At 45.5% G+C, this 23,390-nt stretch overlaps 4 protein-coding genes across 7 annotated transcripts in view; 1 reads left to right on the top strand and 3 right to left on the bottom strand.

The window, feature by feature from the left end:
• The window catches only part of LOC127460903 (protein HIRA), a 32,709-nt gene extending 20,296 nt beyond the window's left edge, over positions 1-12,413 (bottom strand). The window contains exons 1-9 of the mRNA XM_051767964.1: positions 12,307-12,413; positions 7,222-7,284; positions 6,375-6,485; positions 5,283-5,373; positions 4,740-4,834; positions 3,828-3,923; positions 2,882-3,042; positions 1,813-1,980; positions 1,189-1,302 (exon numbers count right to left, since the gene is read on the bottom strand). Of these exons, the coding sequence (XP_051623924.1) occupies positions 1,189-1,302; positions 1,813-1,980; positions 2,882-3,042; positions 3,828-3,923; positions 4,740-4,834; positions 5,283-5,373; positions 6,375-6,485; positions 7,222-7,284; positions 12,307-12,343 (936 nt within the window). The 5' untranslated portion in view covers positions 12,344-12,413. The remainder of the gene's footprint in view (positions 1-1,188; positions 1,303-1,812; positions 1,981-2,881; positions 3,043-3,827; positions 3,924-4,739; positions 4,835-5,282; positions 5,374-6,374; positions 6,486-7,221; positions 7,285-12,306) is intronic.
• A 239-nt stretch (positions 12,414-12,652) lies between these two features.
• Positions 12,653-14,589, top strand: MRPL40 (mitochondrial ribosomal protein L40). Its single transcript, XM_051767977.1, has 4 exons — positions 12,653-12,735; positions 13,300-13,383; positions 13,640-13,795; positions 14,140-14,589. The coding sequence occupies exons 1-4, from the start codon at positions 12,686-12,688 to the stop codon at positions 14,447-14,449; spliced, it is 600 nt and encodes a 199-aa protein (XP_051623937.1). The 5' UTR covers positions 12,653-12,685; the 3' UTR covers positions 14,450-14,589.
• Positions 14,590-15,299: 710 nt separating this feature from the next.
• Positions 15,300-16,343, bottom strand: CUNH22orf39 (chromosome unknown C22orf39 homolog). The gene is made up of 3 exons (XM_051767980.1): positions 16,246-16,343; positions 15,999-16,166; positions 15,300-15,478 (listed from the first exon to the last, which is right to left on the bottom strand). Exons 1-3 carry the CDS (start codon positions 16,270-16,272, stop codon positions 15,353-15,355), a joined length of 321 nt encoding a protein of 106 aa, XP_051623940.1. The 5' UTR covers positions 16,273-16,343; the 3' UTR covers positions 15,300-15,352.
• A 136-nt stretch (positions 16,344-16,479) lies between these two features.
• UFD1 (ubiquitin recognition factor in ER associated degradation 1) lies at positions 16,480-23,084 on the bottom strand. Of its 4 annotated transcripts, none has more exons than XM_051767972.1 (12): positions 22,936-23,084; positions 22,717-22,823; positions 21,955-21,987; positions 21,001-21,122; positions 20,543-20,673; positions 20,070-20,142; positions 19,491-19,559; positions 18,913-18,978; positions 18,574-18,621; positions 18,116-18,204; positions 17,678-17,759; positions 16,480-17,269 (listed from the first exon to the last, which is right to left on the bottom strand). In XM_051767972.1, exons 1-12 carry the CDS (start codon positions 23,067-23,069, stop codon positions 17,195-17,197), a joined length of 1,029 nt encoding a protein of 342 aa, XP_051623932.1. In that variant the 5' UTR covers positions 23,070-23,084; the 3' UTR covers positions 16,480-17,194. The 4 variants fall into 4 exon arrangements, with proteins under 4 accessions (XP_051623932.1, XP_051623933.1, XP_051623934.1 ...); XM_051767973.1 differs by having other exon boundaries at positions 22,691-22,823; positions 22,936-23,067; XM_051767974.1 differs by lacking the exons at positions 22,717-22,823; positions 22,936-23,084 and adding an exon at positions 22,471-22,662.
• Positions 23,085-23,390: the final 306 nt, after the last annotated feature.

Raw genomic sequence — 23,390 nt, 5'->3', positions numbered from 1 at the left:
GAAAGAGCTATTCTAAGCTGCTCTGAGATAAGGGGGTTGCAAACTGCCAGCACAAGAGGAAGACACAAAACAGATCAGGTTTCCATGTCCTCACTCACTCTACTTGTCTAAGAAAGTGAAGCCTATGAAGAGCAAAGGGAATCTGACTCACAACTATCTTTAAGAGGATCCCTCTGCACTTATGAATCAGCTTAGTAATAAAGAACTGAATGTGAAAATTCCCAATAACCTGTTCTAAATCAGACATTCTAAGCTCTCTAATGTTAAACCAATGGACTTAATATCCACAGTGTATAGTACAACTGAAATGAAGCCAGAGCAGTCGATGTGGCTGAGAAGTTTTATGCTCATGGGTTCACCTTCAGTACTTATCTGTGCTTCCATAGGTCTGTGCTCTATACATACCTAGTAAGCTCTTCAGGCCTATAACTTTGCACCTCTGTAATCCCTAATATAACCTCAACAGCCATTCTAAATGAAATCTTTATAGTATAAATAGACAGTAAAATATACCAAGTGATACTCTGATATGGGTATGCACTGGTAGCACTGCCAGAAACAGATTTAGCGTTATGCATCCAGCGATTGATGGATAAATATCACACTGGAATCTATAAATAGTAGACTGGAGTTAGCAATTGGTGTGTTCTGGCACATGTTCTCATCACAAAGCTTTACAAATCAGTTAAATTTATTCCCTGTATTTTGCAGTTGCCAAACAACCCGCCTTGCATTTATAAATGTGAGAACAGCTACTCTTCTCTTAGCCAGAATAACAATTTGAGTGTAGATTTTAAAGTAAAACCCAAACTACATGTCAAAAGTATACTTAAAAACCTCCCTGACTTTCACATTCCTTTCCTTTGCAAAGACAGAAGACAAGTAAAAGACACAGGAAGGAAATAGGGCTGAATTTATTAACTGTGGTAACACATTATGTCCCTTAACAGTTCCTCCCCCTTACCAGGGCATGTACTCTGCCACTGGTTCCTAACTGCTCTTGGTTTTAGAGAAATTAATGAATAGCAATCCACTTCCTTCCCCTCCAGCTAAACCTGCAACAACAGAAACAAAAACCCCTGAAATGCACCCAAATATAAGACCTAATGCTGTGCATGTAACCTTTGTGCTAAACCCCAGGTTATCCAAACGACCACATCAGTTCAAAGCAGCAAAGGAAACACTTACCCAGACAGAAAGAGATCGGTCTTTACTGCCAACAGCACAACAGCAGTAGGGACAACTTGACTTGGTGGAGCTCCCATTCTTTTGTTTCTTTTTGAAGATTTTAGGATTGAATTTCTAAACAAATGAGATGTCCAAATTTTATTACAGTAATTACTTTTTAGCAGAAGATCTGCTTTAAAGGCTAATTTTCCACTTAAGAGTGAAAAAGAAACATTTCATAGGAACAAAGTCCTGAACCAGACACTATAAGAGCACTGAGAAAAGCTGTAGGGGCTTTCTTAAGGGGCTTTTTGAATGCCTTAACAGGAATGGCAAATAATATTAATTTTACTAGGGATCTAGTAAACCTACATCGCTTTAACCAAGTCACTGAAGAGCTAACAAAGCCCATGTTGGGCATTCCTGACATGCTCCTGTACTGCCTCTAGTCTTGTTTGTCTCCACCTGGTTCCCTTTATCACACCAGCAAGCTGATTGCTACCAACATGTAAAGTTGACATTTTTTAACCACCACGATGCATTTGCTTTACTAATCTTGATGCCTGTCTTGGCCCATTTATACATAAAATTATCAAAAAGTGCATAACAGAAGTTTTACTTCAGGGGTAAATGACTCTCACTCACCACTACTGTAACTGCCTTCCGATGCCCTACAAAATCCATGTTGGTTTTCCATCCATCCCTCTCAATGATCTGAGCAGTGGGTCCAGAATTATTCATGGCATGAGCAGAAACAAGATAGTGACCATCAGGCGACCAGCTAAGACGCAACACATGAGTTGTCCCTCCACACTGACAAAAAAAAAATACCAGAGCTTTAAAAGTGTTTGGCAAACAAACCATAATAGTTAATACAAACTATTTAAATTTTACATCTAGGGAATATGATTACAAAGTAACTTTTTTGTGAACATTAATGATCTTACACACAATTCTTAGCACTTGGCCATGTTTACATAGGTGATGAAGTGTAACTTAAGAAGCCCTATCAAAAGGGGGGAAAAGGAACCCAGAGAACTTTTTTAAAGGAAACAAAAATGTTCCATCTTTTTGGGTACTGTTCCCTCAATAATTATAACAGTCCCAGTTAACGACAGGGTTGCAGCACAGCAACTGCTAATGATGAGACTTCAGCTCGCCACAGCAGCTCACACGTGAATTTAGGCAGTTACAGTCTGCTACAAAGAGTAACTGTACCAATCACAATACCATAAGATCACTGCACAACACTCCACTCACTAAGCACCAGATTCTGTCCCCAGGTATTTGCTCTCTTGATCAAAGTCACCACATAACAGCCCTGTGAGGCCAGACCAAAGATCCCTCCTAAGTGCTTCTCTCATTTCTGACAGTGGCCAACAGAAGATGCTTAGGGAAGAAGGTAAGACTGCTGTAACCAGGGTGCCAATACTTCCTCGGAACAACCACTACATTTCCAGAAATTTACTGAATTGTTTACATAACCCACGTGAACCTTTGGCATTCCCAATATCCAATGGCAATGAGAGTCTCCAGTCAATCACATTTTGTGTGAGGAAGTAGCTCTTTTTTCCCCCCTTTTGAACCTGCCACCTGAGAACTTCATTTCATTCAGCACTGCTAAATTAATACATGTGTCAGCAGAATCAGAGTTGTTCTAGTTTTCTCTCACTCTCAAGGAATTCCCTTTGAACAGTCCCACATTCTGAGGTACCTCATCGAAGGGTTTTGTGATGCTGGTTTCCAGCTGCCAGTCCATGGTCCTCCACACCTTCAGGCTGCGATCGTCGGCCTGCGAGGCAATGTACTTCCCCACAGGGTCCCAGGTCAGCCCCTTCACCAGGCCAGAGTGCCCCTTCAGAGTGGCCAGAATTTCTGGGCAGGCAAAAATTGAGAACAGGGAGTAGTTACTGAAATCTCCTTTAGGACAGACTGTTGAGAAGATTTTGTTTACTGTACAAACAACCAAACTGGAACCTGTGCTCAAGCTAACACTGATATAAAAAAGTGGTAAAGAGAACTCTGTCCAGAATAAGGGGTACAAAACTCTTTGTAAAAAATAGCTCAGAGCAGAAAGACCAACAAAGCCCAGGCACTTCAGAATAGAACTTTGAAGCTGTAGAAAAGCAGCACTTTAACTGGAATTTCAGTTAAACATTCACCCTTTCCTCCACACCCAAAGATTATCACAACAAATTCAGCTTTGTGCAGCAAATGTGAACTAAGTCAAAGTTTTGACTCGACAGACACACAAGCCTGGCAGAACTGGTAACCTATTTTCAGTCACTCTCTTGCTTATCAGACTGTGGGAGGAGAGGCTGAGAGGGTACACAGCCAGCTTCAATGTGTAAAAACTGGTATCAGTACTGGAAGCCAGCTTCAAATAAATGGCATGTAAAGAAAATACACGTAATAATGACTGTCATGTAAAATGAGCAGCACAGCCTGAATGCAGCTGTTGTCACCAGCAGGGTGGAACCCAGTGCTCATTGCCATCCAAACCTGGACAGAGGACTGACCTGCCAGGTTGCAAGTGTGTCATCTCAAAATGCCAGCCATTACCCCAGAGAGATGTTCAGAGTGAGTGAAACACACCCAAGGAGGGAAGAGTTTGTCTTGCACTGCACACACTTGCCCATCTGACACGGAGGAGTTCTCACCTGGAAATTTGACAGCATTCCAGATGACAACAGTGTTGTCAACACTACAGGATGCCAGCCAGGCATCATGGGGAGACCACGCTACATCCATCACATCTGCTTGGAAAAAAATAACTTCCATTAGGAAAGAGGCTGATGGTAATCAGAAAACCCAAAAATCTTTTAAAAAAGAACTGGTATGGCAACATTTTGCTCTCCCTGAGAAATTATTCTCATTTCACCAGAGTAGAAGGTAGGACAGGACATAGCAAGAGTTGTTGGGAGTTAGGCTCTCCAGCTTACAATGTTCAGTGGGGGATCAAAAAACATCCAAGGCAGAGAATGCAATGTTCAGTGATTGTAGGAAGTACTAATGCCTGTACAAAGAACTCTGTCCTGTTTTGGATAAAAAAGTAACAGAAGCTATTGCAATGCACTCACTTCATTCCAACATGCATGGTCACCTTGATTCTAATCAAAGCTCATGTCAGCAGGTGCAAAACACATCTGAAATTACTTGTTTATTCATCTTTTGCACTGCTCTTCAGTTATTTTTTTTAAATAAACATTAACATTCTTTGGTTTACAAAATCTTCATCCTTTGCTAACCAGATCATTCACTGGCAGCATGAACATTTATTTAAATAAAAATACAGTTTATCTTCCTTTATTCAAATTCATTTTTAAGCTAGAAAATAGCAAAAAGTAAGTTTCTTAATAGCTAATTCTGTTACGTAGTTGCCAGAAGTTACTCGTATGAAAATCGCATTTGATTAAAAATTGTATTTTTTTTTAGATTTTTATTGTTGCTCTTAAAAGGAATTTCTGACTTGCCACCAAATATAAATGTTTTGAACAAAACACTGTGACACTGAAAAACTATTTTCTTCCAAATACATTCAAATCACATTCATTCAGCACCTTCTAACTTACCCCCGGAATGGCTTCTGAGGATCGAAACACACCTCCACTGCTCCACATTAGTAAGTTTGCTACTAGAACCAAACACAGTGCTAGGTCCAATGTACCTAGTTAAAATAGAAACAATTAGCAACAGAACCACCTCAAGTTCTTCTTTATAAAAAAAATCAGCTGCACAGTGCACTTCTATTAATCAGTTATTCCTACAATCAAAATGGAAAGGGAAAAACCCGTGGTTTTTTAGAGCAAGTAATTCCAGTTATTAAAAAATTAGCTTCAATAAAATGTACAATTTCTATTTAGGGTGACTCTTCAAATCTCACCAGGAAGCTTTGTTCAAGAACAGAAGAAAATGTGTCAGCTCCTGCAGAGGAGAGAGACCCCCAGGCAGACACACAGTCCAGCACCAGGGATGTGGTGTCACAGGGTTTGGCTCCTCGTGCACCCAGAGAAGCTCTGAGCTGCCAAAAGGCCAGCACTGAGGAAACACTAAGGTGTGCCAGAGAGAGCCACTGGAACTGCAGTACAGAAGTGAGAGGACAGGAAGGTGCTTACGCCGCTCGTTTCCACACCATAATGAGCTTGTCGTCGCCCCCCGAGGCCAGGTACACGCCGTTGTTGGACCAGCGCACGCAGTTCACACAGGCTGTGGGACAAGGGAGGGGAGGTGAAACATGGCAATAAGTGGTTCACACAGGCTGCGGGACAAGGGGGGGGAGGTGAAACATGGCAATAAGTGGTTCACACAGGCTGCGGGACAAGGGAGGGGAGGTGAAACATGGCAATAAGTGGTTCATTCACACAGGCTGCGGGACAAGGGGGGGGAGGTGAAACATGGCAATAAGTGGTTCACACAGGCTGCGGGACAAGGGGGGGGAGGTGAAACATGGCAATAAGTGCTTTGGAGCGGGACAAAGATCACAGCAGGCAAAACTTGACAGGAGACATTTAGGATTTAAGTGTGCTTCTTCCACTCAAAGCAGTTACTCTGCCTGCTTCAGATAAATGAATTGGTATTTATCTTCCAGTAGCAGTTGAGGACCTTCTCACTTAAAAACCCCTATTCCTTATCTAAAAAAGCCTCACCAAAAGTAGCTCAAAGGAAGAAACATTAATATTCATCTAATGAAGGAAACTGCTCCTGGTAAATGAGGTGGGATTAAGAGGGCAAAGAAGGAAAGGTATATCTTGAATAAAGAAGGGACAACTTGTCAGGTACCCACACTAATTCTAAATGTAATGTGCAATAAATCCAGAATAATTTAGAACTATAACCAATATACTTCATATGAGGTTCATTTTACACTTATTTCTTCTCTTGCCCTTTCCTTTAGAACTCCCCATTTTCTCAGGATGTGCATTATCAAATACTTTGTGGTCACAGCTGAAAAAAAGCTTATAGGGAGGAGATTTCCAAAGGTATCTATATTTCTCTGCATATTTCCCCACATATTAACATTTTCTACTGAATATCTTCAGAAGTATATAGCCAAAGTATGAGACCACTCTGCTGTATTTTATTGATTCTTCATCACTGGACAGAGCACAGTTTTTACAATTACATATGTGTAATGCTTAAGCTTTGGCAAATACCACTAGTCAGTAAAAAAAGATAAAAATAATAGGAAAAAAAAAAATCTTTGTTACCTAAGTGATTGTCCATCTGACAAAGCATCTTGGGAATATTTTCATTCTTTTCATCTTCCTCTTTCAGGACAGGAGCCATATTCCAGATCACAACTTTGCCAGAATCCTGACCTGTAAGAAACCAAAAAGCCCCCCCTTTCAAATACGTGCAAAAAAGCTTTTCAAATTAATCTCAGTCCCAGAACAGATGCTAAAATATAGGCATTACTGCAGTGTGAATTTTGGAAACACTTGAATACAGATGCCATTTTGATACAATTACACCAAGTCACAAGTGCTTTATTTTTCTTAAAGTTATTAAAAATAAATGTATACAGTTCAAAAATCATACTGTACATAACTGATATCAACTACAGGGACAACTACTTATAATAAAATTGTATTTTAAAAGAGAAAAGATATATTAAAATACTAAATTGCAATTATTGTAGCCAACATAAAATTATTCACTGTTGTGAACCAAGTAATATTTCTGCATGTATTTCTTAAGCTATTCCATTTATATAATTGGATTTTTCTGTCCCAATAGCTCTACTATTTAGCAACTCAAAAAGCCCAACTGCACATTCAGTTCCTCTTCAAATAAAAAAGAAATTTGGCCATGACTCAATTATTGCAGCTACTATCTCACTGATGCCCAAGAGGATGAGCACATCAGGACATGGAACCCTGCCTTCTGCAGGAACAACAGCACTTTTCGATACATTTTAATGACTTACATAATCATCTGTTTCTTAGAGATAAAAGTGATGTCTTTTCAAAAGGGTCAAACTGATTGAAGTGTGGTGAAGGCACACAATTATTATTAGAGCCCAAAGTTCCACTTTTTATCAGCACACAGACATACCTTGTCCTCCTGTTGCAAACTTGGTCCCATCTGGGTGAATGTCCACTGAAAATATTGGCTTTCCTGGAATTAGAGAACAAGCAGCAACACACTGAGTTGTTTAGAGCCAAGAGAACTGTAATGCCAGAGCCACCAGAACTCTTCTGGTTGGCAACTTCCTTTTCTAAAAGCTGCAGTTGCAGGAATGACAGGAGCTGAGAGCAGCCTGGCACAAAGGGCAGCCCAGGAAAAGCCTCTCTGGAAGTTGCCACTCCACAGCAAACTAGGGATAACCCAGGACACTTAATCCAAATGCCAAATAGCTCAAAGCAAAACAACACCAGAGTGCCAAGGAGGCAAAACTGTATTTGAGTAAGGAATTTCTTCCAGGTTTCTACAGTTCATTAGCTGATGACCTGAAGCAAGTTGTGTTTTGGTTTCTGTTTTTGCTTTTCTAAAATCCTCCCCATCTCAGGCATCTGCTGGTCACACAATTACCCATCTCAAATTTAAGTTCTGTTGTTATGAAACTCTTCTACCCAAAGATCAGCTTTCATTTTATGGCTTCCATATAGACAGAGTAACCTCAGTATTACTCTTAAACCCTCCAGTTCTCCATATGCTACATCTTTCAAAAGAAACCTAACAATTTTATTAAAATGTAAACTGTGTAACAAGTAACTAACACAGTGGGGGAACAGCTTTGGTTTTTTTTCAAGCATTAAATTTGGGGTTCAATCAAATGAGCACTGAGCAGATATTTTCATAAATTATTATAATCCTAAAAAGTCAGACCTCAGTGGAAGTTGTCGGGTCACAGGGCATTATTTTCTATGTGAAGTTTAAAAAGGGTATGGACTTTGCACCCAGGAAAGGCAGGGGTAATAAGTGAAGCCCTCAACAACAAATAAAGTTTCCTACGTGGCTCAACTGTGATCCAGGGAGGGATCTTATTCCACAGGGAACTGATCCTACACAGTGATCTATCCAGTACACCCGGGCTTTCCCACAGAATTTGCCAGTAAGCTTAAGGCACAGGGACTTGGGAACACAAGGCCCATCAAACTCATCTCCTGGAAGAACCATGTAAATGTTGTTTCCATCTGATGGATAAATCTTAATAAACAGGACTAGTTTCATACATTTTCATCTCACCAGCAATGTCCAGATGTATCCAGTGGCTATCCTATAAGGATATGCTTTTTTCTCCCTAGAACATTAGTATATAAATCAAGTTCCAGAATCCTAGGATTTTGTACAGATAAAAGTCTTCCATTTTCCATGTACAGGAAAACTGTCACACTACACCCTGTTCTTACCAGGCAGCCTGCATTAATCAACACCCCAGCAGCAGCTGCAGAATGCCATGGCACACACTGGCACACAGGAACACTCACAAGTCAACCTGGACAAAATACTAATTACAGGTCAGTCTGGCAAGAGCAACCCAAAGAGTGAAGCAACTACTTATGGATTATTCAGATTTGAAAAAGGGAATCACCAGTAAAGTTACCTGCTTATGAATGCATATCAACTCTTTCACCACTGAGAAGGAACTTATGTTTTTAATAAGTCTGCTCTCTGCACTTTTATGTCTACTCCTTAAAATACAAAATAAGTTAAATAATTATTAGACTGTTTTCCTAAGTAAACCAAGACTTATATTTGTTTTCAGTTTTATCAATCTAGAGATGTCAAATTATTAAAAAACCACCACAGGTGAAGTAACTGCAAGACAGAAATTCAGCAAGACAAAGTCATTGTCAGGGTGCTCTTCCCTCCAGGGTACCATTATCAAGGGAATGCCATTGACAGTGCTGGACAACTGTCACAGGTTGAAGCTGGAACACTTGTTCCACACTACTTGTGGTTTATAAATTGAGCACAGATACTGGGTTTTTCCTCACTTCCTTCATTATCTCAAAATAATAGAGAAGGAGCCACAATTTGATAGCAACCACTTCCTTCCCAAGGCCCATGTCTCCATCAGATTCCGTTGTCAGATCCTGTGGAAAGAAGCCAAAAGGTACAAGGTCTCTGTTTCCAAGTGACCAAAGCGTTCCCATGCTTCTAACTGGAGATGTGTTGAACTTCCCAACAGTGATGATGCACCAAAACAAAATGCAAGTGGTACTTAAGCAGCAACACTAAAATCTAACACGGTGTGTTTTAAGACATTTTGACCTCTTGCAATAATATCTAAAAGAAAATAAGCTTAAATTATTGAAGCTCCCAGCAGCACATTGCATGAGGAAGCAAACCAGGTTCATTAAAACCAGAACACCTTATGATAGAGCAGATGTCCCGTGGGCTTATTTGTTTAAAGACACCAAATATACATTACATACTTAAAGAAATACCAATAATGAAACAAGCTTGGAACAAAAAGTTCCAAGTAAGATAACTAAAATCCAAGGAAAAGGTCCTATCTTTTTAAAAAATACACCAGCAGAAGAATAAAAGCCATTTTGAATATTGCATCATTTTTGTTTGTAATCAATGAAATATAAGCACAATTGTAATGAACTTCTACCACAAAATTAATGAGTTTCTATTCAATTTGCTTTCAGCCCATCTAATGCAACATCCAATGTGACTCACAAATCAATTCAAATATTTACATTCCACCATTACAGCTTGGAGAGATAAACTCTGTGCCTATATTTAAACAAGAGCAGGCTCCAGTTTCTACAAGTTGTTATACATGAACAACACCTTAGGGCTTGCAAGGGTTTCTTGGAATGGCAAGGGACCTCCTTTCCCTCAGGGAGCAGTGTTTGCCTGCATGAGCCATCTTTAGGCACCTGGGCTCTCAAAACCCCCTGTGCTGAATATGTCCAGACAACAGGATTCCTCTTCAGAGAGGTACTGAATGGAACACTAGGAGAGGGAAGCAAATCACACCAGCTGTATCTTACAGTCATCTGTTCCTGCCCCCATATTAGATTGCACTTTGAATATTCTACCTTGCTCTAAGCCAAAGAAATATGGAAGAGAACACAACAATAACGAGAATTTCATGCAATGTCTAATAAACCCACACTAAGGGTGTGACAAGCTTACAGAAGATGCATCTGAAGAAGAAATATTTCCAATAAGTATTCAGATAAATGGCATTAAGAACTCTAAGACAAAAACCTGCAGAGCCCAAATGTGTTTTTACCATAAATACATGGCCCACAATTCCCAGGTGTGCTGAACGTCCCAGCTCCAACACTGCCTTCCAGTGCCTGTGGAGTGTGTGCCCATGAGCATCATCACACTCATTCTAGTCCAGTCAGGAAAGGAAAAATCCCAAAGCTGGGTGAGGAGAGGGCAAGGCTGGAATGATGGCAGCTGGGTCTGGAGTGTGGAAGAGTCAGCCTTGCTCCAACAGCAGTGAACAGCCCTGTGTGTCTGTGCAGGGATCGAGGGAACAGAAATGATCAGTCTCCAGCACACACAGTGAAAACTCTCCTGACCCTGCTCTGGAGAGGTTCCACTGACAGCACTTTACAGATGGAGCTGCTGCCGAATGTCTCTTCTGCAGGAGGTGAAACTATGACAAAGTGACTCGGCCAAACTCATCCCAGCAGGTCAGCAGCAGAAATGGGAATAAAATGTGGGACTATCGAGGCCCTGCGTGGTGCATTATCCACCAGACAGAGGATCCCAGAGCTCTCCAAAGGAGCCCCTGCTGCAAATCACTTGGCTGAAGCCTGTTTTCTGCAATGGCTGCATGTGTTCTAAATTGCTACAGATTTCAAAGACATGCCCATATCAAAAGGTGCACCCTTTAAAGAAATAAGGAAAGAAGTCACAGATCTGATCTCTTAGATTAGATTTAGGCCGAAAGTTTTTATTCAGCTGCTCCTAAGTGCGCTCCCACTGAAGATAAACAGAGGTACAGGACATTCTGCCCACGGGCTGCCAGAGATTAAGATGTAAATGCTACATTTGTTTAGATTAACCAAGCAGAAACGTAAAAAACAACTCAAATAAAGTATTTCCACAATTTTTCACTTCACTACAACCTTTGGTTACAAGGTTGGGTCCATCTGCTGCCTACACAGTCCCTGGAGAGCAGGCCAAGTAAAGATGCAGGTGAACAGCAACCCAAAGCTTGAGTGACTGTTACAAAACCTGAGCACGGACACAAACACAGCACCACGTGCAGAAAGGCAGCTGTAAAGTTGTGTCCATGGTTTTTAACTCAAAGCATGCTTTTCCAGCTTGAATAAGCTGGTCTCCACCTTAGTCTTATTCTAGATCCCAATCAACTACGTGAGTCCATCTAATGACATTTAGACATTAACAGGGTACACAGTTTGCAGGGGAAATGAGGCTCTATCCAGGCTCTGAGGACAAAACTTGCACAAACTCAAGTGAGCTCTTCACGTTAGATTTCTTCTCACTGCCTCACCAGGAGCAGCACAGGTATTAACCTGGAAACTCATCCTAAGCAGTGTAAGTACACAACACTGATGCTACCCCGTGTTTGCCACACCAGGGAAGCACAGAGCCTTCTGTCAATACCAACTCTTCACTCTGAAAGCTCACAGATCTCTACAAAACCCCCAGAGGACTGGCAGACAGGAGAGTATAGAAATCCAGGGAGTTGTTTTGAAAGTACTGCTGGGAGAAACCTTTTCGCCCACGGAGACTGACAGCTCAGTGCATGCGGGGACTCCGACAGTGAACCTTCCGCAGCGAGAGCAGCGCGGTCAGCGCTGTGCTCCGGCACCGCTCACCCCGCGGGCACCGACAGCGCCGACCGCCCTGCACTCGAACCCCTTCTGCGCTGTCTCAGGTGCGGAGCTGCCCGGGCGGCGGGAGCGGCTCCCGCTCCCCCCGAGCCCCGCAGCCGTCCCCGCCCGGCCCGGGCGCCGCTGGCCGGGCTGCGCCCCGCGCACACGCCGTGCGCGGCGGGACGGGCCCGGGGGCTGCCCCGGCACGGCCCCTCCGCCCCGCCTCAGAGCCCCGGCCCGCTCCAGGACACACCGGCACTTGTTGCGGCCGCTCCGGGCCCGCCGGGGCTCCGGGCCCGGCCAGGGGGCGGCCCGAGGCCCGGCCCGGGACCCCGCGAGCGCCGCGGCCCCGCTCCCCGCCGCACCTGCCCGGCCTCACCATTGTGGTTGACCCAGGTCGGCTTCAGCAGCTTCATTGTTCCCGCCGGGGGCCCCCGCCGGCCCCCGCCCTCGGGCCCCCGGGCTGGCGGCCCGGGCTGGCGGCGCGGCCCGCGGCGCTCGCGGCCGGCGGGCGGAGGGCGCGCACAGCCCGCTCCGGCCGGGCCCGCCGGCGATCCGGCACGGCCGGAACCGGCCCCCGCCTCAGCGGCCCGGCGGGAAACAGCGCCCCCGAGCGCGGCGTTCCGCGCGCCTCGCACAGCCCGCCCCCTGCCGGGCGGCAACGGCGGGGCGGGGCGGCGCGCGGAACCTTCGTGCGCCGGAACGGCGGGCGCGGGACCGGGGCGCGGGCGGAGGGGCCGCGGGAGCACCGCGGGGCCATGTGGGCGGTGGCGGCGGCGGCGAGAAGGCTGCGTGGGGCCCAGGCCAGGTACGGGCGGGGGGACCCGGCACCGCCCCGGGGGGGCCCGGCACCGCCCCCGGGGCCGCGGGGAGGGAGCCCAGGCAGTGCCCCGTGCCTGCCGAGCCCGCTCCGGCCGCGCCTCGGGGCTGCTCCCTGCCCGGAGTCCCTCGGCGGGCCGGGCCTGCCCCGGACTCCCGCACCAGGAGGAGCCGGTGCGTGGGCACCTGGTTCGCCCTCCCATAACACTGCCGAGATCTGAGTAACATGTCTCCTAATCCGAACGGCGGTGCTTTTGTCTCTCCCAGACCAACACCTTAAACGAGCCGTTGTCAGAGCTTAAAGTTACTGTAACCTACCTAAAAAAAAGTCTGTGTTTTGCTCCTCGGTATCCTGTGGGCGCACAACACCGACCAGCCTGGGTTTGGGTTCAGTGACCTCGCTGGAGAGTTCGAGGTCATCTCTGGGCAAACGCTGGATCCTGCCCTGAGTTGAGATGGTTCAAAACTCATCACTCACTCCTGACTAACAAGTAGCTCTTGTGCCACCAGAGTCGGTTTCTCCTCACGCTTTATGTTCCTGTTCCTCCTGCAGCTCGTGGCTGCCCCAGAGGGGCCCGCTCCGAGGGAGTCACTGGCAGAGCTCCGTGCTGACCCTCAGGACATCCCTCCCCGTGAGGTGAGTGCAGCTGCCTTGGAGTTACAGAGCAGTGTTCTCAAGCACGGGGAACACAAATCTTCTCAAGTCCAAATTAACCTTTACCTGTGCATGTTTAAGTGGAAATTCCACTACTTGAATAAAGTTCATGGCTGGAACTTCTATTAGGGACTAAATTAAGCAATGGGAAGGAACAGTCCTTGGAAAACTAAAATGAAAGTTGCTGGTGTTGAATCAAAGGACAAAATACTTTTTTTATTTACTATTTCCCTTGTAGAGCACAACCAAAGAAGAAGAAGAAAGTGGATGTGAAGAGAGAGCAAGCACAGAAGGATCGTATGAAAAAGAAGCTTAAGAAGTTGGAAAAAGCTGCCCCAGAACTGATTCCCATTGAAGATTTTATAACCCCACTCAAGTACTCAGACAGCAACAGGTCAGTGGCTCTGGTTTTACCACGTGCCTGCATTTGCAGTGAATTTCTTTCTCTGCACAACTGCAGCCAGCCTTGGTATAAAACCTTATCCACTTCCATAAGGACAAAAACATGAAAAGGAAATTTTATTTGTTCTTGCTAAAAGTAATGAAAAAACAGTAACATGAATTTCCTGTTAGAATGACTGGGGTGTCCTTGCAGACAGACTAAATTATTAGTAAACTAAATGTATTCTCTGGGTTTGGTGGTTCTGTTGTTGTTGTTGTTTTAGTGGTTTGATTTTTTTGATTTGGTCTTTGAAGTCAGGCGGTTTGTCTCTCACAATGTTACCCCACTCTTGCCAGGGTGCGAAGCCTTCCCCCTCTGTCTCCTGAAGAGACTGAAAGAAGAGTTTTACTTCTGAAGAAGTGGTGTTTGTTTAAGCAGAAGCAAGATGAGGCAGAAAAGAAAGGAATTCAGCGCCTTGTGGAATCTCAGCAAGAGGCACTAAAGGAACTGCGCCTGGAATCCGAGGAGCTGTACCAGGCAGCCATCCGACGGGATGAGGGGCTGTTCCCCTTCCAGAGGGACGGACCCACCTACACCCCCCCCCTTCCTGGCTATGACCCCCCCGAGGGAAAGTGCGTTGATATCACCAAGGTGTACACACAGTGAGGGAGGAGGGCGTGGGGCACCCGCCGGGAGCTGCTCAGCAACTGAAGGAAGGAAGGAAGGACTGAAGGGAGAAAGAACACAATTTTTCCTGCAGGTTACAACGCTGCAGGTGTGACTGTAAATAAAACATTAGTGAAGTATCTGTGTGTTTGGATGTTTTAGGAATTATCCAGGTAGTAAGACACCCAGCCAAGCTACACAACCTTCCCCAGCGACAAAGCCAGTTTTTTTATTTTATTATATTGCCACATAACTCGTGTAACCAAGTTTCCATGGGTTTGCCCTAAACCAAACCAGATCTCTCTCTACATTTATTTAAACCTTTATTTTTATAGTAGTTTTGAATACTACCACAACACACACCATCATTCAAGAGTAGCTCCACAAAGGGGCAGTTTCAGGATCTGCAGCACCTCCCCATCAGGTGAGAAGCTCTTAACCCACAACAATCCTGTTCTGGGAAATGCCTTTTAAATGCCAGTGGTTGGGATTGTCCTGAACTGGAGGGAGGATTCCCAGCTTGTTTTTTTTCCCATTTGCAGGCCTGGGGTTGGTACCTTGTTCCAAAAGTGCACACCACCAGCTGGTAGGGGAAGAGGCCCTGATCTAGCAAGAGGAGCTGGATCATGTGTGCATTAATTTGGGAGTTGCCTGCTGAGTTGCTGAGACAAAATCCTAAAGTGTAAGATAGCAATACAAGACCGGAGACAAATTAAGCACCTCAACGCTCCCTTTAAAAAATACTCAACGTTTAAATAAACTCTCAGTACTTTTGAAAGAGTGCTCAAGTATTGCAGGGCAGAGCTACAGTTGTATAACTTCAAGATGACATGGAAGAAAAAAAAGGCAGCACAGTTCTGAATTGTGTATTAAGTTACTGACCAAACACAGCAAACAATCTTCCTAATTTGGTTTGTCCTGGTCAAGGGGTAGATACCAGTCTGGTGGGGGGCTCTTCCTGAGTGTCCACACCGGAGCATACTTCTGGCTTTCCATCACTCGAGCTCTTTCACTCTTGCACAAAGCTTCCTGAAACAGAGGGAAAATATTACCATGATAGTGTTGGATATTCCAGTCCTACAGAGCCCATTTCCTGTTGTGACTATCTGAGATAAAAGAAGAAAAAGAAATTTATCATGCTTAAACAGAAGTGCCAAATGCTAAGTAAGCCAGGATACAGGTTTTTAACTAAGTCATATTTTGCCTGTGACTCCTGCATTACGAAGAGAACTACCAGTTCTGTGCAACCCTCCCCGCCAAGGGCTTTCCTGCCTGGCTGCAGGGACGAGTTACGCTGTAGCCTTTGCTGCAGGGCCCGAGTCCTCCAGCGTCTGTGGGGCTGTAGCCAGAGGCATTTCTGGACACCGCAGGTATACGTTTTGCCTGTAGCGTCGCAGCTTTTCCTATCAGGAAGGGAATGTCACAGTAACTGAAACCAAGGGCTTTGCAGCAGAACACTGAAAATGCCCCCTGGATCCGTAAGCGGATGTCAAGACAATCCTACCCACCCGCTTTCCCAAGCCCTCCCCGCAGCAGCCCCGGGCGGTACCTGCGCGGCGGCGGCGCGGTGCCGCTCCCAGGCCCGGCAGGCCTCGTAGTCCTCCCGCCAGCGCCCGCAGGCCGGCAGCTCCCCGTGCGCGTAGTAGTGGTGGAAGGCGTGGCGCAGCCCGCGGCAGTGCTTCCACTCCCCCCAGTAGTCCTCGCACGGCCGCGGCGGCTGCGGGCGGACACAGGGCCGGGCTGAGCGGAGCCGAGCCCAGCCGAGCCCCCCCTCACCCGGCCCCGCGCCCCCTCACCCGCCACGAGCCGCCCGCGTCCGCCATGCCGCGCCTCCGCCAATGGCCGCCGCGCTTACGGCGACACACGAGGGCGCGGCCAATGGCGAGGGGCGGCACAAAGCGGCCCCAGGCCGGCGAGCCAATGGCTGCCCGGCGGGCGGCGCGTGAGCAGCGGCCCCTCAGAGCGAGCCGGGACCGGCGGGAAGGAGGCCCCGCTTGGGTCTGTCCGAAATCACCACACAGGGACGCGGCTGGTTACCAGGGTCCTTTACTTTCAGCACAGCGCAGAGGTTGCCCCCGCGTACCCTCGGGTGACACCCACACGGCCGTTCCAAAGCAGGGCAGCGCAGCTGGGTCTTGCCTCTCCCTACACCTGCCATTAGATTGCTACGTTATAGTATCTGAACTATTAAAAGGCATGTTAATAATTATAAATATAAAAAGCACTTACAGGGGGTTTGCTTAAAATGGTTGAGAACCCAACACCTGAAGCTAAAGCTCAAGGAGACTCCCTCCACAAAAGTCCTAAACACCAAAGTGTCAGCCTTCACCTGCACCACACCAAAAAAGCTTACCTGAAATTGTGGCAAAATGATATACAGAGGGAGGAAAATACCAAGCAAAGAGTGACATGAGACCATCATCACTCAGGATAGGAGAGGAGGATGTAGTCTAAGAACTGGATCTTTAGTAAAGTAGAGCTTGTTAGTTTTACTTCTCAGGTTGATCAGAGATCTACATTCACCTCTTTACAACACATACAAAAAGCTTCTTCCAAATTCCCAGGACTCAATTTTCAACTGAAAATTAAGACAGTCTGACAGCTCCGGTTTTAAACATGAAACCAAAACCAGTAAGAGGGTTCCTATGTTGCAAAACGATCTCTCCTCTCAACTGCAATAACTAAGATCCAATATGCTGCAACTGTTACTTTATTTTCCTCCCAACTAACTGAAGGTACCACAGCCTAGGGCTTCCTTCCCTTTTTGCGCAGGGACTGGCCTTCTCCTGAAAAGGCAATAAACCGGCTTCCAGATTCATCCTGGAGAAAGAAAAGAGGGAAAAAAGGTTGTTACCTCTTTGCTCAGTGCTTGTGTGTGATGAAAGCTGAATGATCATTGGCAAGAACATTCCATCAGAGCAGCCACTGACTGCAGACATTTCCCATCCTTAATCTAGACATTAACACTTCTTTCCTGAAAACAAAGTAGGAGTACTTCGGCGGCCTTGCAGCCACCTGAAAGGAAGGTGCACTGGCTCATTACACACCAGGCCCACCTTTCTACATCAGTAACAAGGACACCAGAGGTTGCTTTCACATAACTCACACCAGTTAACTGCTACCACTTTTAACAGCGAAAATCAACTATGGGGAGAGGAACCACAAATTTGGGCCATAGTTCTAATGTTCTAATTCTGTGCAAGACTAGGAGCACTCAACTTTATTTACCTCTTCGACTTTCTTTACCAGTGGACGTGAGTTTCTAATGAATGTGATTCTACCAATCTTGAAGTCATAGTTGGGAATTCCTCTGGAAAAGAAGCATAAAAATATTATGAAAAGTTTTATACCTACCATGGAATTGAACACAGCGAGACCTGTTCCATGTCTGTCAGTGTTGTACCAACACTCACTGCATATTTCCATTACTAAATAATTCCAGAGTTAAACCACTGAATTATTTTCTGAAGGTTCATACATTGCATGAGGTAAATAACCAAATACTGGAGTTGCTGTGGAAGCCTGGCCAGGGCCATGTTTCCTTGGGGCCTGTGGATAAGACCATTTATTTTCTAAAGGCAAGTTTATGATGAAATTAGTGAAAAAAACCCTAAAACTCTACTCAAACACTGATTCTTCACCTGCTGACAAGTGAATGAAACATACCTTCGGATGTCTCCTGGTTTAATTGGTGAGGGACTAGGCTCCACACCTTTCTTCTTGCCATCCAGTCTGTTCCCAGAACCAGAGAATGCCTATGGATACATAATGAGTTTTCATTTAACTTCTCGTATTTGAAAGTTCAGTGCACAGGGACACTATATTCTGTACAATCTCACAGTCATTTTTATTTAGTTATTTGATTCAGCATGTTTCTTTTTGGTGCACATAAGCTGATGGGCCCTGGGTGCAGGGGTATGTTTCGGTCTCCCATTTACAGACTGCCCTTTACAGACAGCAAGTCATCCAGTTCCTGGTTGCAATCACCATAAAACACTTGCAGATACTCACTAGTTATATGACAGTCACCTCTCAGGACAGATATTAGTATTCTGCAGTTGTTTGAAACAACTTTCCCTCGCCATTCTACAACATTCAGAAACCAGCAGAAATAGGGGACTTACACGAAATCCTACGTCACTCACATATCCACTATGGTCTGCTTCCACATCCTGGGAGGGAGAAAACAACGGAGTTCATTGTGCTCATGTTGTACACACACAACATGTGGAAACAGTCTCACATACTTCTGACCAAACAAAACTTCAGAACAATCCCTTTCCAAAACCAACAGTTGGTAAACAACCATCTCCTAAGTAACACATGCAAAAGCTCCTGGTAAGTCAATTTTAACCTTAAGAACTTGTTTCAGGAAAAAAAAATTATGTTGGGGCTCACTGCTTCCCCACAAGCAATGCTGACTTCTAGGGAATACATTTTGGAAGAACAGAAGCGTAACCTACTGTGCTCTCTTCGTGTTGTGCACTTCTTTCTGGTTCTTTGTACCCCAAAGGAGCATCAAAATCCACCTATTTACACAAAAAGCATGAAAATAAATGCGGTTAATATTTTTCTTTTAATCATAAGCTTTATACTACTATTCCTCCAAACTCCACAAACTATCATGACTACATTTGATCTAGAAAGAGCTGAGGTTTGTTTGTTGAACGTTTTAACTCAAAACTAAAAAAAAGACTAAGCCTCCCAGGAATGAGCCTTAGCACGTAATTGAAACAGAGCAGTAAAGCAGCACCACAGTATCACTGGAGTCCGAGTCAAGACAAGGCTCTTAAATAAAACCCAGATAAAACACATTGAAGCTAACCATTAAATTCGAGGCACTAGTCACCTGATGGGACATGAAGTGCCACTCTAGACCACGGATGTGGTTACAAAGGCACGTGGAGTCCTCTCAAATGAGTCACCGTCCCCACCCATCTGCTTGTACCTGTTTTGCAGCACAGAGGTGCTGGAGGTACAGCACTGTCCCCCCCCAGGAGGACACAGTCAGGGCAGACCTTCCCCATCAGCTGTCACTCACATTCATGTCACACTCGATGATGGACACGGCCTTATCTGGTTTGGTCTCCATCACCCGCAGCTCGTAGATCTGAAACAGGAATGGCTATTTTAGCACTGCACAGGAAAAACCTCAACTTTATGTATAAGAAAGCACATATAAGCCCTTCCCTTCAAACAGCTTCAAGAAAACTGCAGTAAGTGCTCTAAGTTGAGGACTGGATACTGCAGGGTCCCTACAGAACTTAAGAGCAAAGGTTTTTAACTCAGAACCAAGAGAACCTACCTATTACTGTACCTGGCTGCACCCTCACTGGACTTTAATCTGCACTTTTGAAAACAAATTAGGATAAATTCTGTCCCTTGGCTTGTAAAAACTTTAACAGTGCAAAGGTTTATTTTCTTGTGAGTCAAAAGAAAGTTTAAACAGCAGTTCAGGAAAAGGCTTAAATGGCCCCTTTTCCCCTCCAACAGAAAACCCACTGCAAAATCTCCCATTTGAAATTACTTCTCAACAACACTGCACAGCTCTGGGTTGACTGTTTTAGCACCAACATCCAACAGCTGAACTTAGTCCACAACCCTCAACCCTCTACTGTACCTTTTCATTGTAGTTGATGGCAATAACATCCCCAGTCGTCAGACAGGCAAAGTTTCTCAATGCATTTTCTAATCTTCAGAGCACGTTAAGATGAAAGACTTGTATTCAAGGCAACATCAAAGCTTTAAAGTTACTGTATTATAGACCTCTGATCCTCAAACATGGTTTAAAAATCATCAGCACACCCGAGGTAGACTTTTAGTAAACATTAGGGTGTACAAGTTCTTCAAAGGGACACTCAAAATTCATTGGACTTTTAAGCCAAGATTCCTGCTGCTTCACTCCAGGCCACACTTTGTGCCAGCAGCTGGCCACATCTCTGTACAACAGCTCTCCATCCCTTTTGTTTTCAGAAGGAGTAGCAGTAGTCACCTACTAACAGAAGAGTATGAGCCCCACCTGGAAAGTTAGCTCTGCCTGATTGTTCCAGTTTGGGAGAAAAATCTTTTTCCATCATCGAATAGGAAGGATACACAGCTTTGGGATTGGTGATGTCAAGAAAATCTGGACTCTGTGGCTGAAATTTTGAGTAAGTAGCAACCTGCAGATTAACACTCTCCACTTGCACCAGGCCTCCTTCTTCCAGCAGCAAGTTCTGCATCATCTGCAAGAATGGAAACAAAGATACAAACCACTGTCAGTATGTCTGATGTTTTCAAATCTCTTTCTTTGTGCATATCTAGTTTTGCTGGGGCCACCATCTTCCTTGACATGCACCTGTTTACCCCGGTTTCACTTCAGGAATAACAGCCAGGTGCACCTTAAACACAGGCTGCTTTGCTTTGTTAACCCCTCGAGGAGGGAAACCAGAGCTGGGACTGAAGGCTGCTGGAACATGACACATTCAGGAAGCACTGCACTTCTTTCTACTAAACTGGCAAGTTGCGAATGCTGCTGCGGAGGTTGTGTCAGGGCAGCAGGAGCAGCTCACCCAGTGTGGCAGGTAACAAATGCCCTCGTCGGCCACGAACTCGAGCACGCCGCAGTGCGTCATGCGGTCCGAGTTCTTGTTGGTCAGCTTGAACAGCATGGGGTAGGTGATGTTCAGGCGGCCTGCGAGAGAGGGGAGCAAAGCTCTGCGTCAAAAGCCACCAACACAGTGCTGAGGCTTTCAAACATCACCAAGAGAACGGGCCAGACTGCAGGAGAGGATTCCCCTCCCACCATTATCCCAACTGCTCCAAACTACAAATCCAGGAGAGAAAGCAGATACCCAAATACTGTGGTGGCATCACAGCTGGAGCTTTAAATCCTCCCCCAGCCTTTCCCCAAGCTCAGACATGAGCAGGCAACAGGAATGACAGAGGAATCTATTACTGTTATGTCCTTGTGCTATTATTGCTCAGCATCTACCTAATGACTTCTAACAGGTCCTGCCCATTTTAAAATTAAATGACTAAAGTAATTTCTCAAAGAAATTCTATTAAGACTAAAACTCCAAGGGGGAAAAAAAACCCCTTAGTTAAAAAGGCTAAAAAAGACCCTTTATGTTATTTATTTGGTTATCTTTTCCCCAATTCAAGGTTAATTCTCACTTATTTTGTATTTAAAATAAATTTTGCTGCAGATAACATTATCCAGGACAACCTGGCTGAAATTAAGAATTTACAAGATTAATTGTAACCATTATTCTGAGTGCACTATTAATAGTTAATAAATATTGATTCACAACTCAGGTAGCCCAGCACTTCAGATGTCTGTACTTGAAGACAGACAAGCCCCATTAATTCTGACAGGAAAAACACCTTCAGAATACATTTTTTAACTAATTGGTCTATTCTCTATTTAAGTCAGACTTCAAGAGATAGCTAAAACACTGTGGCATTTGCCTACACGTTTGCTCATATTTTGAATGTTACTGTTCCAGAATAAAATATTCACTTACTGAGTTGATCCAAAGCTGACGGTGGCATAATTACTGCAGGGATGAACAGAAATGGGAGATTAGAAAAAGCACATCTGTACAAGAGTACATAACATACGACTTTACCATTCCTTTCTCTAGTCTCCTCTAAAGAGAAAGGAGATTCTAAAATCTCCTGCAAATTCATTTTTAGACAGAGATTTCAGTAGAAACAGTCATGATAAATGTACTTGCTAATGGTAATTCAGAATTTAATCAGAAAAGAAAAAGGAGAGGACACAAGGTTTTACAATACCTAGTGCTAAGACAAATATTTTCTAAAGCTAATTTTACTTGTTTGGGCTCACAGGCGCTCTTTAATGACACCAACTCAAAACAACACAGCATTGATCTGACAGCTTGAAAATGCAGTTAGCCAATTTATTATTCTTTGTTCAACTTAAGCGAGGTACAGAAACGGGGTGGAGGGAGAACTTCCATGGCTTATATTAGATCCAAGATCACAACAAGAGACTTCAAAAAATAAGACTGTCTTACTTTAACGTTCCTAAACCCAGACTCACTCGGTAAGTTTTTTAATTACAGAGTAAGGCAATGGAAGATGACGCCTCCTCCTTCCTCAGGGCCCCACCCAGGGTGCTCAGCTGTCTCTTGCCGTTCAACGTCTCTGCAGTCTCGGCCAAAAGCTGCGTTACTCGACAACATTCACAAACACCCTTCCAACAGGTTTATTAGTCAAAATAAAACATGCACATACTCTTCCCGCCTTTCTCCACATCTGACCTGTCATTAGGCCCGGCCAGCATGGACACCGAGAAGCAGCGGTACTGGGTGGAGAAGCGGTTCTGGAACACGCGGGGGATGGGGTGGTCGAACATGTTAAACGAGAACTAGAGCGGAGAAAACAACACAAAGAGAAGGACGCGTTAATCGGCGCCACAGCCCCCCCGAGCGCTGCCGCAGCGCGGCGGCCGTGCCCCGTGCCCCGTGCCCCGTGCTCACCATGGCGGCGGTGCCGGCGCCGAGGCTCCCTCGGGCCGCCGGGTCGGGCCGGGCCGGGGCCGCTGCTCCACCTCACGGGCTGTGCGGGTCCGCCCCGCCCCTCCCGGCGTGCCCCGCGCCGCCCGCGCCGCCATGGCCTGTGAGGGCGGAAGGCGGGATCCCGCACCTCAGAGGCGGCATCGCACGGGGCTCTTCTGCTCTCCGAGCCCCCTCTGGGTCATCGAACGTTGTTGCGGCCCCGTCGCCCCTTAGTCGGGCTCGCTTTAATGGCAGAACGAACATCTCGCCCTCGGCAAAGATGGCGGATGCGGCTACAAAAACTCAGAGCGGTACTTCCGGCTGAGGCCCTCTCGGGATTGGCTGGCCGCGCGCATCGCCAATGCCTCCCTCCAATCCCATTGGCGGACACCCGGAATGGGTTGGGCAGTCGGCGCCGCGGCGGCGGGGCTGCCGCG

The sequence above is a fragment of the Manacus candei genome, unplaced genomic scaffold (genome assembly GCF_025592945.1).
Source record: "Manacus candei isolate 608988 ecotype Guabito, Panama unplaced genomic scaffold, ASM2559294v1 h1tg000090l, whole genome shotgun sequence".
NCBI lineage: Eukaryota > Metazoa > Chordata > Aves > Passeriformes > Pipridae > Manacus > Manacus candei.
This window is presented reverse-complemented; position numbering and strand designations above follow the sequence as displayed.

Excerpts from the sequence above, each read along its gene's own strand:
- CUNH22orf39 (XM_051767980.1), bottom strand. The coding sequence starts at position 16,272 with ATGGCGGACGCGGGCGGCTCGTGGCGG. Across the intron at positions 16,167-16,245 it reads ACGCGGGCGGCTCGTGGCGG|CCGCCGCGGCCGTGCGAGGA; the intron begins GTGAGGGGGCGC and ends GTCCGCCCGCAG. Across the intron at positions 15,479-15,998 it reads ACCGCGCCGCCGCCGCGCAG|GAAGCTTTGTGCAAGAGTGA; the intron begins GTACCGCCCGGG and ends CCTCTGTTTCAG.
- UFD1 (XM_051767972.1), bottom strand. The coding sequence starts at position 23,069 with ATGGCGGCGCGGGCGGCGCGGGGCACGCCGGGAGGGGCGGGGCGGACC. Across the intron at positions 19,560-20,069 it reads CCATCAACTACAATGAAAAG|ATCTACGAGCTGCGGGTGAT; the intron begins GTACAGTAGAGG and ends TTCCTGTTTCAG. Across the intron at positions 18,205-18,573 it reads TGAGTGACGTAGGATTTCGT|GCATTCTCTGGTTCTGGGAA; the intron begins GTAAGTCCCCTA and ends ATGTATCCATAG.
- MRPL40 (XM_051767977.1), top strand. The coding sequence starts at position 12,686 with ATGTGGGCGGTGGCGGCGGCGGCGAGAAGGCTGCGTGGGGCCCAGGCC. Across the intron at positions 13,384-13,639 it reads AGGACATCCCTCCCCGTGAG|AGCACAACCAAAGAAGAAGA; the intron begins GTGAGTGCAGCT and ends TTTCCCTTGTAG. Across the intron at positions 13,796-14,139 it reads AAGTACTCAGACAGCAACAG|GGTGCGAAGCCTTCCCCCTC; the intron begins GTCAGTGGCTCT and ends CACTCTTGCCAG.